This window comes from Centrocercus urophasianus, unplaced genomic scaffold (genome assembly GCF_019232065.1).
Source record: "Centrocercus urophasianus isolate 14NV4802_14NV808 unplaced genomic scaffold, USGS_Curo_1.0 seq_12, whole genome shotgun sequence".
Taxonomy (NCBI): Eukaryota; Metazoa; Chordata; class Aves; order Galliformes; family Phasianidae; genus Centrocercus; species Centrocercus urophasianus.
The window spans coordinates 36422212-36437561 of record NW_024884364.1 but is presented as its reverse complement, the minus strand read 5'-3'; the positions used below and the strand labels follow the sequence as shown (position 1 = coordinate 36437561).

At 43.8% G+C, this 15350-nt stretch overlaps 1 protein-coding gene across 1 annotated transcript in view; it reads left to right on the top strand.

Moving 5' to 3' along the window:
- The first annotated feature begins 277 nt into the window (after positions 1 to 277).
- Positions 278 to 15350, top strand: part of TSPAN7 (tetraspanin 7) — an 87857-nt gene continuing 72784 nt past the window's right edge. The window contains exon 1 of the mRNA XM_042810705.1: positions 278 to 389. Within this exon, the coding sequence (XP_042666639.1) occupies positions 309 to 389 (81 nt within the window). The 5' untranslated portion in view covers positions 278 to 308. The remainder of the gene's footprint in view (positions 390 to 15350) is intronic.

Genomic DNA, 15350 nt, shown 5'->3' with positions numbered 1-15350 from the left:
CCCCAACCTCCGAACGCTATTCGGGAAAGTCTCCCTTCAGGCACAGCCGGCACAGGGGTGCCGCCCCCTGCCCGCTCAGCCTCTCCACCACTGAGCGGGGCCGTGGCGGCCTCCCCGAGTCCCGGCGCCTCCTGGCGGCCGCAGTGTGCCGCCGGCGGTCCGGGGGCGGCAGCAGGCGGCGCGGTGAGCCGCGCGGCGGGGCGAGCCGAGCGCTGAGCTCACCTCCCGCTCCCCCCGCCTCCCGCCCGCCTCCCCGCCTCCCGCCCGCCTCCCTCCCGCGCCCAGCCTGCAGCCGGGAGCTCAGTATTATGGCATCGAGGAGAATGGAGACCAAACCCGTGATAACGTGTCTGAAAACCCTTCTCATCATCTACTCCTTCGTCTTCTGGGTGAGTCAGCCGCCTTCCGCGGGTCACCCCCGCGACCCCCACCTGCCCGACGGCCCGGCCGGTGCCGGGAACCCGGGGCGGGCTGTGCGCGGGGCTCCGCGGGGCTGACACCGCCGTGCGTGGCGGGGGGGCACGGGTGGGCGTACGTCCGTGTATACAGATATATACGTGCGTATGCACAGATATATACACACGTATTCTATATGTATATACACACATATATATATACGCACCACACGTATACATTCACACATACATATATATGCACATAGACACCTATATGTATGCACATCCGTGTGTGTGTGTGTGTGTATTTTTTGGCTCTCTACCGCGGGGGAAAGTTGCCGGCACAGCCTCGGAGCGGGCGGAGGAGGGATGGAGCCGCGCCTGCCGCAGCCCCTCCGCCCCCCGGGAGCCGCGTGCCCCCCCGGCCCGGTGCTGCGGGCACCACTGGGCGATGCTCGCCCGCTCGCAGGCAGTGGGGGGGTTTCCTGGGTTCTGCTGTCCGCCGGTGTGAAGGGAGCGTTTCGTAACGCGGCTCCCGCAAACCGTTTTTCTGACCCAGATACATTAATTGAGTGGCAGCGATTGAGTGCCGGGGAGCCTGGATTTGCAGGCGGCCCCAGAGGCTAGAGATAGCCGCGTTGTCCTGGCCTGTTACTCAGCAGATCACTGACATCAGCAGCATATTGTGGCAGCAATCTGGAGATTAAAGACCTTTTAATGGTGCGCGGTGACAACACAGGATAATGGCCCCACTGTGTACTATTAAAGACTGTAATCTGCGCATCATTGATGCGATACGCTGGAGCGAATTTGTCACCGGCTGCTGAGGAAAGCTGATCATGTTTGATCATTGTAATGGCCTTATGCTGGGAGAAATGTCTGTGAAATAAGTAACTGATTTTCATTATTCTGCTTAAAAATGTATTCTAAACAAAGACTTGCTTATTCGTCGCAGTAATACTTTGTCTTTATCGTGAACGTGTGACTCTTCCTGTTTGACTTCATAGGCTTTTTCAAGTGAAAACCTGAAAACAGAACCAAAAGCCATTCCGCTCCCAGCAGTACCATGGCTGTGACACACACGCATTAAACGTGCCCACCCTTCTTATCTTAACAACAGTAGTGGCACCCACAGCAGGTCTGTTTGAGACAGATAGGGAGCCAGTGTCCTCTGCTGGTTTCTTGTTGACAAGTGACTCCTTCATGCCAGTCTTGGGGAGGTAGCTTGTGAAGTTCCTGCACTTAACTCAGTGGAAGGATTTCCCCCTCCCCGTGCTCTGTTCTCAGCAGATCCACGCGAAACCCTTGCAGGAGCTCCGCTGAATTCATGGTGTCTTTTCACATGAGGTCTTTGTGAAAGCGACCTTCGTTATCTGTTATATCCTGACCAAAGAGAGGGCTTCCATCAGCATGCCCGTTGAGCTAGCGCATTTCATGAGCGCTGATCTCATTAAATAAGAGAGAACTGTGCACCAAGCCAAGCAGCTGGCCTAGGGCTTTGTGCTTCAGGCTGTGCCGATGGCAGGCCTGGTTGGCAGCTGGGACCTCTCAGGGCAAGCAGGACAGCTGAGCTTTGGCCTGGACCCTTGCAATGGTGGGATGCTCAGATGCAAACCCTTTTCTTCCAAACAGGCTGTTACTGTGTGACCCAGTCTTTGCCAAGGGCACGGCTCCTCTGGGCACCTAAAGCCTAGCAGCTGTTGGTGTTTGTCTGTGTGTCACCTTCCTTGAGCCTGAAGGAGGAATATAAACAGCTGGAGACAGAATCCAAAAGAGAAGTGATTTTATTTTTCCATCATGCTCAATGTTGCATCTGTTCTCCCAGGGCACCAACCTAGGGAAATCTAGGCTGATCTTAGTGGGGGAAAGTCAGCAGAGGGCTTGGTGAAGGGGCAGGGTGGCTGACAGCAGTCTCTAAATCTTTGTCATTTGTTCCTCCTTCCAGGATACAAGAACAAAAACTAATTTATGTATTCTGGCCTTTTTCTGGGTTTGAATCAACCCTTTAGTATAAATCGAAGCAAGCTGCACCTATTGCCATAAAGGACAAAGCAAGAAGGGGCTTCTGTGCATCCAGTGAGCTGCTTCAGAGCATGGAAAAGGAGTTCTCTCTGATTATTATTATTTACACTGATTATAAAAGAAGAAAACCTGTGTATGCAGATTGTTCCTATAATGAGTGGTAGTTTATTGAGGTTACATCTGAATTGTGTTTTCTGTCAGTGGGTGAGATGTATATGGCTGAAGGCTTCTAGTATAACTGTTAAACAAGGCTCCACTGACTACATAGGAGTGTCAGTGTGGTAATGAAGAGACATGGCTTATTTGCATTCTGTATTGCATAGCTTGTTCCTTTCCAGATAGGTTTTATTTAACAGTATTTGTTACTTTGATAGCTTTCTCCTCTCTCCTGCACTGTGTTTCCCTACTTCTATCCATAAATGTATCAACATGGTGGAAAAATTCCATAAACAGAGATAACAAGCTTTTATGTGCTCGTATGTATCGTTATTCATGGTGCACATTAATGCCTGGGGTTACCGCTTTCAGTCCTTTAGGGACATAGTAATAAAAATTCAACAGCCGTTTTTTTTTCTAATCTGAATGCTGCACTGAATGCATCTGGTTTGGAGCCAGTAGATTAAAAAAGGCAGTAAAAATGCTGCTGCGTTGTTAGCTTTTCTTTTCTTTTCTTTTTTTTTTTTTTTTTTTTTTTAATCCCCTTTTGGGTATCATAGATTGCTTACCTGGCAATCTGAGATATCATCTGCCTAATTTTTAAGAGAAGGCAAACTTTGGATTAGAATTCAAAGTGCATTTTCTATATGGGGGTGAAATGTTTAAACCTTTTATTTATCCAGATCTTTTGATATCTTAAGCTGTATGTATTCTCAGTTTTTATCACCTTAAGGGCTTTGAAATGTATTCTGTTACCAAGTTAACTGCCTGCCTTGGAGTGTTTTCAGGGGGAGTTTCAGGGGCAAGCCCACTGGCCCTGAAGTCAGAGGGCTGCAGAAAGTGGCTTTCATCTTCTATGCACATGTTACTGTTGTCCCAAACAGACCCCAGAGCAAAGTTGTTAGCTCTGATTTTAGGTCCTATGAGACATTTGGCACTAGAATGAGTGCTTTGGTCATACAGTTCTGCTAGTATGGGGATTCTGGAGGTTAATTAGCGCAATAACAGCATATTAGTAGAGTTTCAGGTATTTTGCAAGACATATCACTGACCAAGATTGATGTCTGAGATACTGAATTAAGTTTTTAGAATTTGGTTTGACCTTTGAAATGTCATAGAATTGAGACTTGAGATATTTATAATAGCAGTTGTTTTCCAAGTCTTCACTGATTGGGAAATAACCCTGTGCATCCTTGTACGTTCCTGTGGAGCTTGGTAGGTAACAGGATTGCTGCAGTGTGTGACAGGACGGGTGACCAGTGCTGTAATCTTAAAATTACCCATTGGAAACACCCCTTTTTAAATCGTTAACCTTCTTGCAGGCAGTTCCTCTGGTTGCCACAGGGATGCTCAGAACATGGCCCTGTGACATAAAACATGCTCGGTATCACGAGGGCTGGGGTATGTGGGCTTCTCTTTGGAAGAACAGCCCTGCTTTTCCATCTTCTCGCAGGCTTCCAGAAAAGGAGAGCAGCAGCTGGGGGCTGGAGCAGCAGCATACTGCCTACCCCATATCAGCTTCTGGGGCTTCACTTGATGTTGCTGCGATGACCTTGGTATGGAGGAGGTGGCATTTGCATCTGGTTTTGGGAGCTTACCATGCCGTTTTCTGGGAAATGCCTGAGACAAAGATCAAGTGTGATGGCCTGCCCTGTAATGGGAATTTATGGCTGAATTGCTGGCCCATCTTCAAATACAGCAGTTCAAACTCTTTGTTGTAATTTGAGATTAACTTTGTGTGTCTCTTTGAGTTACCAATGGCATTAGTAACCTTCACTATGGATGTCCAACTGGTTTATTGGAATTACCTTTTTTTTCTTCCCAGAACTTCTTTTCAGTGCTTCTGAATTGGTTTCTATGTACATCTGGTTTTTTAAATCTCTCTCTCCATGCTTATGTTTTTTTTAATGTTTGTTTATTTATTTTTTAATAGCTGGTTAATAGTTGTTAGTAGTTGTGAAGGAACTATTCTGGGAAATGTTTTAGCTTTCCCACATGGTTTGGACTGCTGTGTCGTTTGGTGGTTTTGTTGACTGCGAAGTCATCAATGCCATACTTCTGGAGAGAAATTTCATTGTTTGCACTTGGTTATTTGAAATCCAGAAAGATTTCACTTTCAAAAGTGCACATTATCCCCGACTTGGTGGATTTGAAGTGCTCTGTTGTTCGGGCACAGACCTCAAGCCTTTCCTCCTTAGGTCAGTTGTTTCCCCTTCATCTCATAATAACATACGTGAAAGATTAAAGATAATGGTGATGTGACCATTGCCTAAGGTGCTTTCTGTTGGCTAAATAAATAACTGGATTTAAAAAAAGAGGGTAGATGGTGTTCAGAAACATAGCTTTGGATTCGACCTTCTAAATTTCCTGCTGAGGTACTTGCCCAACTGGTCCTCTCGGTGGAGTGGGATTTTTTTTGTTTTCATTGAAGCTATGGTACTAAAAAACCCTTAATTGCAGTCCTGCCTGTGAACACGTTAACTCTAAGCGAGAGAGAACAGAGTAGATAGAGTTGTGGCATAGGTGTGAGCTCTGCAGTGGTTGCCCCGTAGTCCCCTCCCTGGGTGAGGATTGGGGGGCGTGAAGCTGCCTTGTTGTGTCTGCAGGCTACGGGTAGTGTGCAGATCTAATGCCTTTCTCCTTGGCAGTGAATTGCTTTTCCAGCTTTAGTTGACTTGTATATTTTGGAGCAGACTTGGCAAAACTGTATAGCTTTTGCATTGCTGATGTCCAATTAATAGAATTATACAATAATTAAGGTTGGAAGGACCACTAAGGTCACCAAACAGCAGCCCATCACACCATGCCCACTGCCCACATCCCTCAGTGCCACATCCACACGGTTCTTGAACACCTTCTGGGACAGTGACTGCCCCACCTCCCTGGGCAGCCTGTGCCACTGCCTCACTGCTCTTGCTGAGAATAAAATTTTTCTAATACCCAACTTAAGACCATTCCCTCTTGTCCTACTGCTGTTACCTCAGAGAAGGGGCTGACTTCCACTTTGCCACAGCCTCCTTTGAAGCAGTTGTAGAAAAAGATAAGACCTCCCTTGAGCCTTTTCCAGAGGAGTTATGTTCCATTCCTTTCATATTTTGTTACAATTAGCATTGTAGAAAAGCCTCGTTTAGGGATGTAATTGATTTTATTGTTGACCTAATGCTTCTTCTTACCTTGCTATCTGTGTCACTCAGATGATGTTTCAGTGATGTCCTTGCTTCGTCTTGATCTTGGAGTTTGTATTAAGGACACTTCTCTAGCTTGAAGATGGTAATTTTTTGCATAATAAATCACTTTGGACTGATGGAGAGAGATAATGCTCAGCTTGAAGTGCTTCAATTATATTTGGGAAGGTATAGGCTGGATTTGTAAGTAAGCCATGGTAGAAGACTGATCTTTCACAGGTGGTGTGTGGTAATACTGTCTGTGTAGTGATCACTGCTGCTTAGCGTTCACTTCTGCTCTAAGCAAACTGTGGCGTGGTCTAAATAATGCCAATAAAAATTCTAGGAAGAGTTCTCAGGAGGTCTTGTTAGTGCTTTTTGTTCAAGAAAGCAGTCAAATCCTTTTTCTTGGATGCTGGCTCCTGGTAGCCTCTCTTATCAAGGAAATGGAGACAATTACTGTAGATAAACCTAGGGAATGTAAATGGATCCAAGAATCTGATTTGATCTCTCATTATGTGACTATTTGTCAATTCCTCGTGCTGCCAGGAAGGTAAATTAGATTACATGGTACCATTAGTTGTCTCTATCTCTGGATTTTTATCGTTTCTTCTAGTGTTGCAACTGTCCTACGAATTTGTGTGCAAATGAGTTAATAGATGAATATCTGGAAAGCTTGTTTGTGCATGCATATCCTACAAGTTTACACACTTTTAGAAGTATCTCCTTCAATCTTTCTCATGCTTTTAAGTCCAATGCAATTTGTTACAGAGATGCTAGCTTAAGCATAACGCTGAATGCATTCAGCATTCACCACGCTTGCAGGTGAAAATCCTGTTAGCCTCTCTCCAGTGCAGTCACAGAATGTTTAGAAGGACGACTACAGAGGTGATGATTAAGAGCAGGTAACAGTTACAGTAAAACCATTTTTGTTTGCATGGCACCATTTCTTAAGGCTCATCACTATTAATTAGCATGTAATAGTCTCCTAGAGAATAGACCCTTCCTATCTATGGAGGAGCCCTGTTTTCCATTTCAGTTTCTCTCACTTGAGTGGGCAGATGGCTTGCATGTTCTGCACAGTGCCTTTGTAGCAGTTCTGGGTTACAAGAAGGAAGCATTTATATGTCTTGTGTTCTGAAAGGCCTCTGAAGCACACTATGAAGCATGGCATGCTTGTGTCTTGTTGGATTACTGTTATTTCATAGTGTAGAGCTGAGGGAGTAGGCCATGGGACTTTCAGGAGCTGTGATAAAGGAATGCAAGTGATGCTGTTAATATGCTGTTAATATTAATTTTGCCATGATTTCCATTTTGCGTATGTTTTTGCAAATGTGTTTTCCAGATGTTCTTTTTTGATTTTTTTTCATATGTATTGTTTTGGGGAGAGTGCTAAAAACCTTAAAAGGAGAAAGTGCACCACAAGAAGCCTGGGCTGGGCAGAAGGCTGCAATTGTGTCTTGTGGTCGTTTCCTTCTGGGAGTTACTCCCTGGCAGCTTTGAGCAAAGCAAGAGTTGGGTTTTGAATATGGGTGGATCAGGGTGAATTTGTTTGTTTGTTTGTTTGTTTTATTTGCTAATGAAAAGTGGTGGCATGAATGATGAGGTGATGGCCTTCATCTACAAAAGCCTGTGAATCTTGGGAGTGGGCCTAAAGCATGAGTGTATGGTGCAGCAGAGGGAGATGAGAGAGGTGGATGGATTGAAACCCTGAGAACATCAGCGTAAGAGGAATGCCAAGTTTCCCTAAAACTTGGAAGTGCAGAGAGCTCCCTGGTAACCACCTGGGGCTAGAATGTACTTTAGACTTTCTTGTGGGTTGCTTTGAGTAGCAGTGACTTTGAAGTGTTTAGAAGAATGTGACAAAGCAGTCATATTTGTGTGATTGTAGAAAAAAGTAAATGGGAGCTGTATCAAAACTGAAAACTTTGGTGGAGGTCGTCCTCTTAGGGATAGAACCAGTTTGAGAAAAAAAGACCTAAAAATCGCAAAACTCTTAAAAAAACAAGAAGTTCTGGAATATGCCAGATAATGTTGACGTTCTTCTTTGGACCTTGATGTTAAACTTAAGCCAATTTACAGCATCACCTGTTGTCACGGGATGTGTTGAGTCAGTCCAAGCAGGTGGAACCAAGGCCCTCCCTTTTGGTAATGTATGGAGTGTGATGGCTTCAAGTCATGGCTTTGGCTGGGGCCTGAACCAGCACTGAAATTTGTTGGTTGTGGAGAAACTGAAACCTCTGGACACTTTCTAGACCAGCAATGACTAAAGAAAAGATAGGAACTCAATCCTCTTGTATGCTCTTCACTTCAATAGTACTTAATATCTAAATTGCTCTAATTAGGCTTGGAATGATAACATAATTAAGTATGTGTCATTTCTGTTTCCCTTTGAAAACAAACAAGTAACCGAAATACCAGTAAGTTAGCCTCCATATATTGTAGCTGGGTTTGATTTCTGCATCTCAGTGCAGTGGGCATTTCTGCTGCTGCAGCTGCTCCAAGGTGGTTGAGGTGCCTTCTGCTCTGTGATGTGCATTGATTGCAGTGTGGTTACGTTTACCATGCCGTTTATGATATTATTTTATGTTTAGATTTTTTTTTAACCTCCTCTGAGTTTACAGTTCATCCATACTCAGGAGTTGGACTCTGATCTTTTATGGGTCCCTTCCAACTTGGGACATTCTGTGATACTACGTTTGGATTTCATCAGAGCATTTTTCTGTAGCTGCGTTTTTAAGCCAGTTGAAGCACTCACAATTTGCAGTTGCTAGCTAGTGTTGAGACTGCATATTATTTGGGACTAATTTTCTTTTTCAGGTATACTTAGGGGAAAGTTGCTGAGTTAAATTATATGAGCAAAACAACTTTGAAGCTTAAATCCATCTCCCTCATCCCGGAAAAGCTTACAGACTATCTGTGTTTCACCTTCAAACCTCAGTTTTTATTTACAGGCAGGTGCAGTTTAAAGACTCTCAAAGAAGGAATCAAGATACCGGGGCATTGGGAGCTGGCTAGCAGAGTGGTTCAGTATTGTTTCCTGTAACAGAGAGGCCAAGCCCAAGTTTATTCCTTGCTGCCTGTTCTCATAAAGCAAGGAGCAATAACAGTGGTTGGATCAAGAAGTACTGGCAGAAGGTCACACCTTTCAAGAAGAAAAAATACATGTTTTGCAGGAATGGCATTGCTAGTTTATTTTTGTCATGACTGGTGAGGTCAAGGCAGCTCATGGCCTCTCTAGGAAGCAGCAAGAGGTGAGTGCTTGCTGGGTGTGTGTGGGATCATAGAATCATGTGAATGGCTTAGGTTGGAAGGTAACTTGAAGATCATCCATCCCCAATCCCTGCTGTGGGCAGGGCTACCCCCCACCAGCTCAGGCTGCCCAGGGCTCCATCCAACGTGGCCTTGAGCCTCCAGGGATGGGGCACCAGAGCTTCTCTGGGCAGCTGTTCCAATGCCTCACCGTCTTCTGGGGAAAGAATTTCCCCCTAAGAGCTAACCTAAGTCTCCTCTCTTTTAGTTAAAGCCATTTCCCTATGTTCTATCACTATCAGACAGTGTAAAAAGTCTTTGTGCAGCTCAGTGTTTGGGCAGGATGGTATAACTGGCTTCTCTGCCTGCAGGCTTCTACATAAACACATTTTCTTTATGGAAAAATAGTCTTGCTTTAATTCTTTTCTCATTGTTCTCTCTGCTTCAAAGCAATGCTTTTGTTGCGTGTCTTTCCAGAGTGGAATCACAGAATCACAGAGTGGCTTGGGTTGGAAGGGACCTCAAAGATCATTAAGCTCCAACCACCCTGCCACATGCAGGGCCACCAACCTCCCCATTTAATACCAGACCAGGCTGCCCAGGGCCCCATCCAAGCTGGCCTTGAACACCTCCAGGGACGGGGTATCCACAACCTCTCTGGGCAGCCTGTTCCAGCACCTCACCACTCTCATAGTAAAGAACTTTCCCTGATATCCAACCTAAATCTTCCCTCTTCAACTTAAAACCATTTCCCCTATCCTGCTGTTATCTACCCTTGTAAAGAGTTGATTCCCCTCCTGTTTGTAGGCTCCCTTTAGGTACTGAAAGGCTGCAATGAGGTCACCCCGCAGCCTTCTCTTCTCCAGGCTGAACAAGCCCAGCTCCCTCAGTCTGTCTTCACAGGGGAGGTGCTCCAGCCCCCTGATCATCTTTATGGCTCTCCTCTGGACCCTCTCCAACAGCTCTCTATCTTTCTTGTACTGGGGGCTCCAGACCCCAGCGCTCCAGATGGGGCCTCACAAGAGCAGAGTAGAGAAGGACAATCACCTCCCTGTCCCTGCTGGCCACCCCTCTTCTGATGGAATCAGCATCTCTGTGCTTCGGGTCCCCATGCATGTGTTTGGCAGTGGGATAAGGCCGTCCATGTCATAGCCAAGTGCTTGCTGTCCAGAGGAGTGGTGTGATGGAGCATGGTCATAAACAGAGTGCTGCATCCCACAGTTAGGGTGTTGTTTTTTTTTCCAACTGAAACTAGCAACAAAAATAAAACCTCCCACCTCCAGGAGTTTTGTGTTTTGTAGACAACAGCTCTTTGCTTTCTTCTGTGAAACATAGTTGTCCTTAAAATAGATACATCTGTGGGAGAGAGAATTTCCAGCTGGTGAAATTGACCAAAAGAGTACAGAAAAGTTGCCTTGGTTTCTGTGAGCTGGCACTATGTACCTGCAGTACTTAGAGAGATGTATGCTCTTGAGCATAAAACAAACTCGGTCCCTGTTTTACCGAAACCTGAGCATGCTGCTCCATAGCTATTTTTTAACAGAAGTATCAGATTTAAAGTATTCCCTCCTCCCTCAGTCACTGACCTAAGATTGCCAGGACCAGAAGGGATTCGCCCCTGTGTCCTGAAGGATATCCAGTGTTACAGTAAGAAGCCAGGCTGCTTGCTAGAGCAGTGCAATCCCCAAATGAACAAGGACATAACCGAGCCACAACCGCTAAGCTGATATATCCTTTGAATTTCATGAAATGCTGAGCTTTGCAGTTTCACGCTAGGTGTTAGACCAAAATGTCTTCCTATTTTTTCCAGAACTCTTGAATATACTGAAGACCTAAGATGGCAGACCTCTGAAGGATACCAAGAAGAATTTAAAAATTATACCCCGAATCATTGCTTTTAGTTACATTCAAGCTAGTAATGCTATTTAAAAAAAAAAGAACCATCTCATCAATGAGAAAAAGTTAAACATTTTTTCTTCTAGTACCATTCCCCACCAAATCAGTTGTACACCCAAGCCAGATTTCACATGGCAGTAATGTTTGCCTTCTGAAAGTTTATTTGCTCTATATATTCATGCAGTACTGGTAAACAAAAGCATATGATGTGAAATGACATTTTAAGAAGTATTAAGTCAGCTGAGGTTGATGACTGCATGTTGATATACTGAACTTTGTCCATATGAAATGTATAAAATATCTTGCAGGGCCATCTTTCTTTGCTTAAAACTAGTGAGTAGTTTGTCCTATGAAGATAGTTGATTGTTTTTTAAAATTCTCTCATGCTTAATGCTCAGGTATGTTAAAACAGAATGTTTCCCTGACTTGGATACTGGAGTTCCCATAGCTCACCCTTATTCATTTTTCTTTTCTGCCTTAAAATAAACCTGGTAAATGTCATCTTAAACCTGCAGTGCCATTGGTACCTGGTCTTTTCCTAATTCAGACTGTTTTGCTGTATCTATGTTGTTTCTGGGGAGTATAAGACTTCTTTGTCCTGCTCTTCTGTCCTTGTATGACTTGGAGGTGACAAAGCCATTGTATAGAGGGGAGAACATCACTCATTTAAAACAAAGCAGGGTAGAAGTAGCAGACAAAAGCATGCAGTTATTTATCCTTGACATACTGAGTGGTTTCTCAGTTTGCTGGTGCTTGTGATATTAAGGCCCATCTGCCCAAAACTGATAAATTGCAGTGGAGAGCCTCCTGTGGCTTGCTGTAGCTTTGCTCAAGTGTAAATGGCAGAATTAAGATTGAGGTTGGGAGGGTTTATCATTTGTTCTTGTGATGGATATCACAGCAGGATAAACCTTTTTTCTTTTCTTTTTTTTTTTTTCCTCCCCCCCCCCCCCCGCCCCCCTTTAATTGATAAGATGGAAGACAAGTTCTACCTTGTGTCTTTGGACTTGCCCTTTGATTCTGCAGCGCAGTGTCATTCTGCAGGAAGATGTGGGGTTCTCCTGGGGCAAGAATGGACACCACAGAAGGTAGAACTGTGTGTAAAATATTGCAGCTTCTATAAAAACAAAGCCTAAACTAAAGAATGCAAGAGCAAAATACTTGATCTGTATACAAGAGATAGCATGCTGTGAGATCACACGCCAGTCAGCTGATAAACAAATAAATGCTGAGCATTCTGACCAGAATCAGAGGGCATGGCAAAGTGAATGTACTTTGTATTACAGTCTGGGGAAGAAATGGAACCTGGCTGCTCTTGACGGATTAATAAGGTGGGGACTTTTTTACAGCATCGGTGGTTATGTCTTACATTTTTTCTTTTCTTTTCTGTTCACAAAAAGCATTGGTTAATTACAATAATTAAAAATTATTGGTTAATTAATTATTAATTATATGGAGAAACAAAATCTTCAGATTTATTTACCAGTGGTAGTATGTAAGAAATAATAATTGTTACACCCATATTTAAGAGGAAGATAATGATGCAAGTCAAGCAAGATATCTAAGGAACAGTTTGACAGTCAAAGTGGGCACAATTTTGAATCAGTTATTTTAAGCCTCTGACTGTAATCATTACTAAACAGTAGCACTCCCTTTGACATCTTATTTCAATTGCAGGAATAGCAAGTTGAAATAAAAATTGAATTTTCCCTGCTGTTAAGGTAGTTTGTAGACTCCAGGAAATATTTCTAGGAAGTCTAATGAATACTGCTTGTGGAAATAAATTGGATGGAGCAGTTGGCTGTTTCTGAACTATGAAATTAGCAGGCTGTAATGCTACTTTATTCTGAAGTTGCATACACAATGTGCTGCAAAGAGCATATCGAGTTGCTTAGTATCTTGTGAGAGGGAAGAGAGCTGCCAATGAACGGTACTAGACCGCCAGCTCTGTGGGCATCCAGTGCTGGGAACGACCTAGGCACCTTTCCTGCCCTCACCGATGTGGCAAGCCCCATTGTGGGTAACAAAATTGATTTCCCCTCATCTAGAAAATAAGAATGGTTTCCTTTGAGGAATGAAGCGCACAGTTCTGTAAATGGACACCCACCTCTATTTTGAAAGGTGACTTGACTAGTGACTAAGAAGGGTTTGTTGACACGCTTACCCCAAAGGAAGGAAATGGTGTGCTAACTTAAGAATGTCCTTATCCTCTTCATACCAAATGTCTGTGATCTGTTATCTACATGGTATGTACCAAGTGTGGCAAGCGAGATCAAGTTTAAATGTTGACCTCAGAACAAGCTGGTTTGTGTATTTTATCTTCCTGTGGGCATCAGTGGAGAAGGATTTTGTTAAAATGAAGCTCTGCTTCAAGATGAATGTACAAAATTTTGTGATTTGTGTACTCTGTCATGGATTTTCTGAGTGAAATTGCCAAGTGTTCCTAGGAATTGGACTGCCTTCTTAACTAATTTATCTCTAATTTACGTGTGAAATGGATGCTATGACAGCTGTGAAGACTTCTTGGCAGTTTTCACAGATGAATTTTAATTGGACAGCAACAACGTACAGTCTTCTTGAGGACGGCAGCTCTCTGGAGTCTGCCTTAGTGCAGGAAAAGTGCATTAGTATCAACTTGGGCTCAGGCTGAGTTCTGCTGAAATGGACAGAGTTGGGCTCCCCAGCTGCCGCTGAAAACCAGAGCAGGTTGTGAGAATAAGGCTTTCAGACATTATTGCTCACGGAAAGCATTATTTTGGAGACTTCTTCAAGAAGAACAGTTTGTTTGCATGGAGAGCCTATTCTGTAGCCTATGTGATAGATCTTTGCATTTCCCCACATCCGAAGTGAGACCTGTTGGGAAGAAATTAATGCTCGGTGCATTTGATTTTATGTCAGAGTTACATTAAGGTCTCTCACTATCTACATGTAATGTGTATTTTGTTGTTTGTTGCTAGTGAGTGTCAGAGTGACAGCAAGAAAGCAAGAAAGGAAAGAAGAGGTCGTTCATCTTAGTACTCATGTTGAAGCTGAGTGGATTTAGGGGTATATGCAATTTCTGTTCTGAGGGCCCCTTCCTCCATCAGTGCAGCTTTATCCTAATGTCGCTTGTGATTACTCTTGCTTAGTTGTTGGACTAAGAGCAAGGCATGACAATTGAGAGCAGTCACTGTTTTGTTCTTATCTGTATGTATAGGCTGGTGAACAAGAGTTCCCCCAAATTACAGGGATTCAATATTTTGCAAAAGGTCATTAATTCCCATGGCATTTTTGGATATTACTATCTAAACCACAGAATTATTAGGTAAGCCCCAGTGTGATTTCTGTTTCCCTCTTCTTCTTCATGAGCGGTACCATATAGAGAGTGAAACTGTCCTGTGGCTTAGTTCCTGCTTTGGTATCCTTTATCACTTTACTTGGCATAGTTAAAATTATACTTTCCAAGTACGTAAATCACGAGCAACTCTTACAGTAATTTAGGCAAGGCTTCATAATGGCGTTTTTGTTGGCAGTTTATTTCATTCTTTTCACATAAATGTTACCAATCTACTGTTTAGTAGAACTGTCTGCTAAGTACTAACAGATGGCCCATGTAAGCTAGGACAGCGAGGATCATAATGGTAGGAGCCAGTGATTCTTACATATGTGTTTTGGGGCTCAGCATGCATGTTTGGCAGGAGGGAACACTGCTAGCACTGGAATTGTGGCAATCTGATTTTTGGTGTTCTTTATTCCAGCACTTGGCATGCTTGAAAATTAATGTGTGTGGTTCATGTTGGACTGTATCAATAATATTGAAATTGCATCCCTGCTTGGGTAAAACTGCTGCGCTTGCTGTTTTTACCCTTTCTTGACTTATCCTGTAATCAAGAGTACTTAGTGACAAAGTAAGTATATAGAAGAGAGCAGTCAGTTCCATTATGTAATCTCACTTCCATTTGTGCTGTGCCACACGATAGCCCAAAATGTAGTAACTGATGAAAAGCTGCAGGAGGAAAAACAGAATTAGTCATAGGTGTTTTGGACCATCTTTCCCCTACTGGCCTCTCTCCTTCACTAAAATGTTTAAATACCATGGTGGGCACAGGGTGAAAGAGGAAAGGGAATGTATTAAGGACCAGCTGCCTTCAAGTGTTGTTCTGGGACCTTATCTTCTTAATGTGGTGAAGGCAGCATTGTCCACGCTCTGACTTGGTTTTCTTGTGTAGCAGTAAGTGTATCTGAGGCAGGGAGAAAAGAGTGATCTTAGGTACAGTCTACTGAGGTAAATCTTTGATTCTGCTGAGGTAGCTGAAGCTTACCTTGGCCAAACTCACTAGCCTTACAGATTGGTTTGCATAGTACATGATGGTGCTTGCTTGTGAAGGAGTGGCATTACCAGGCAAAGGCTGAGAGATCCCAGATAACAGAATTACAGAATCGAAGGTGTTGGAAGAGACTCTGGAGAACAAGTCCAACCCCCTGC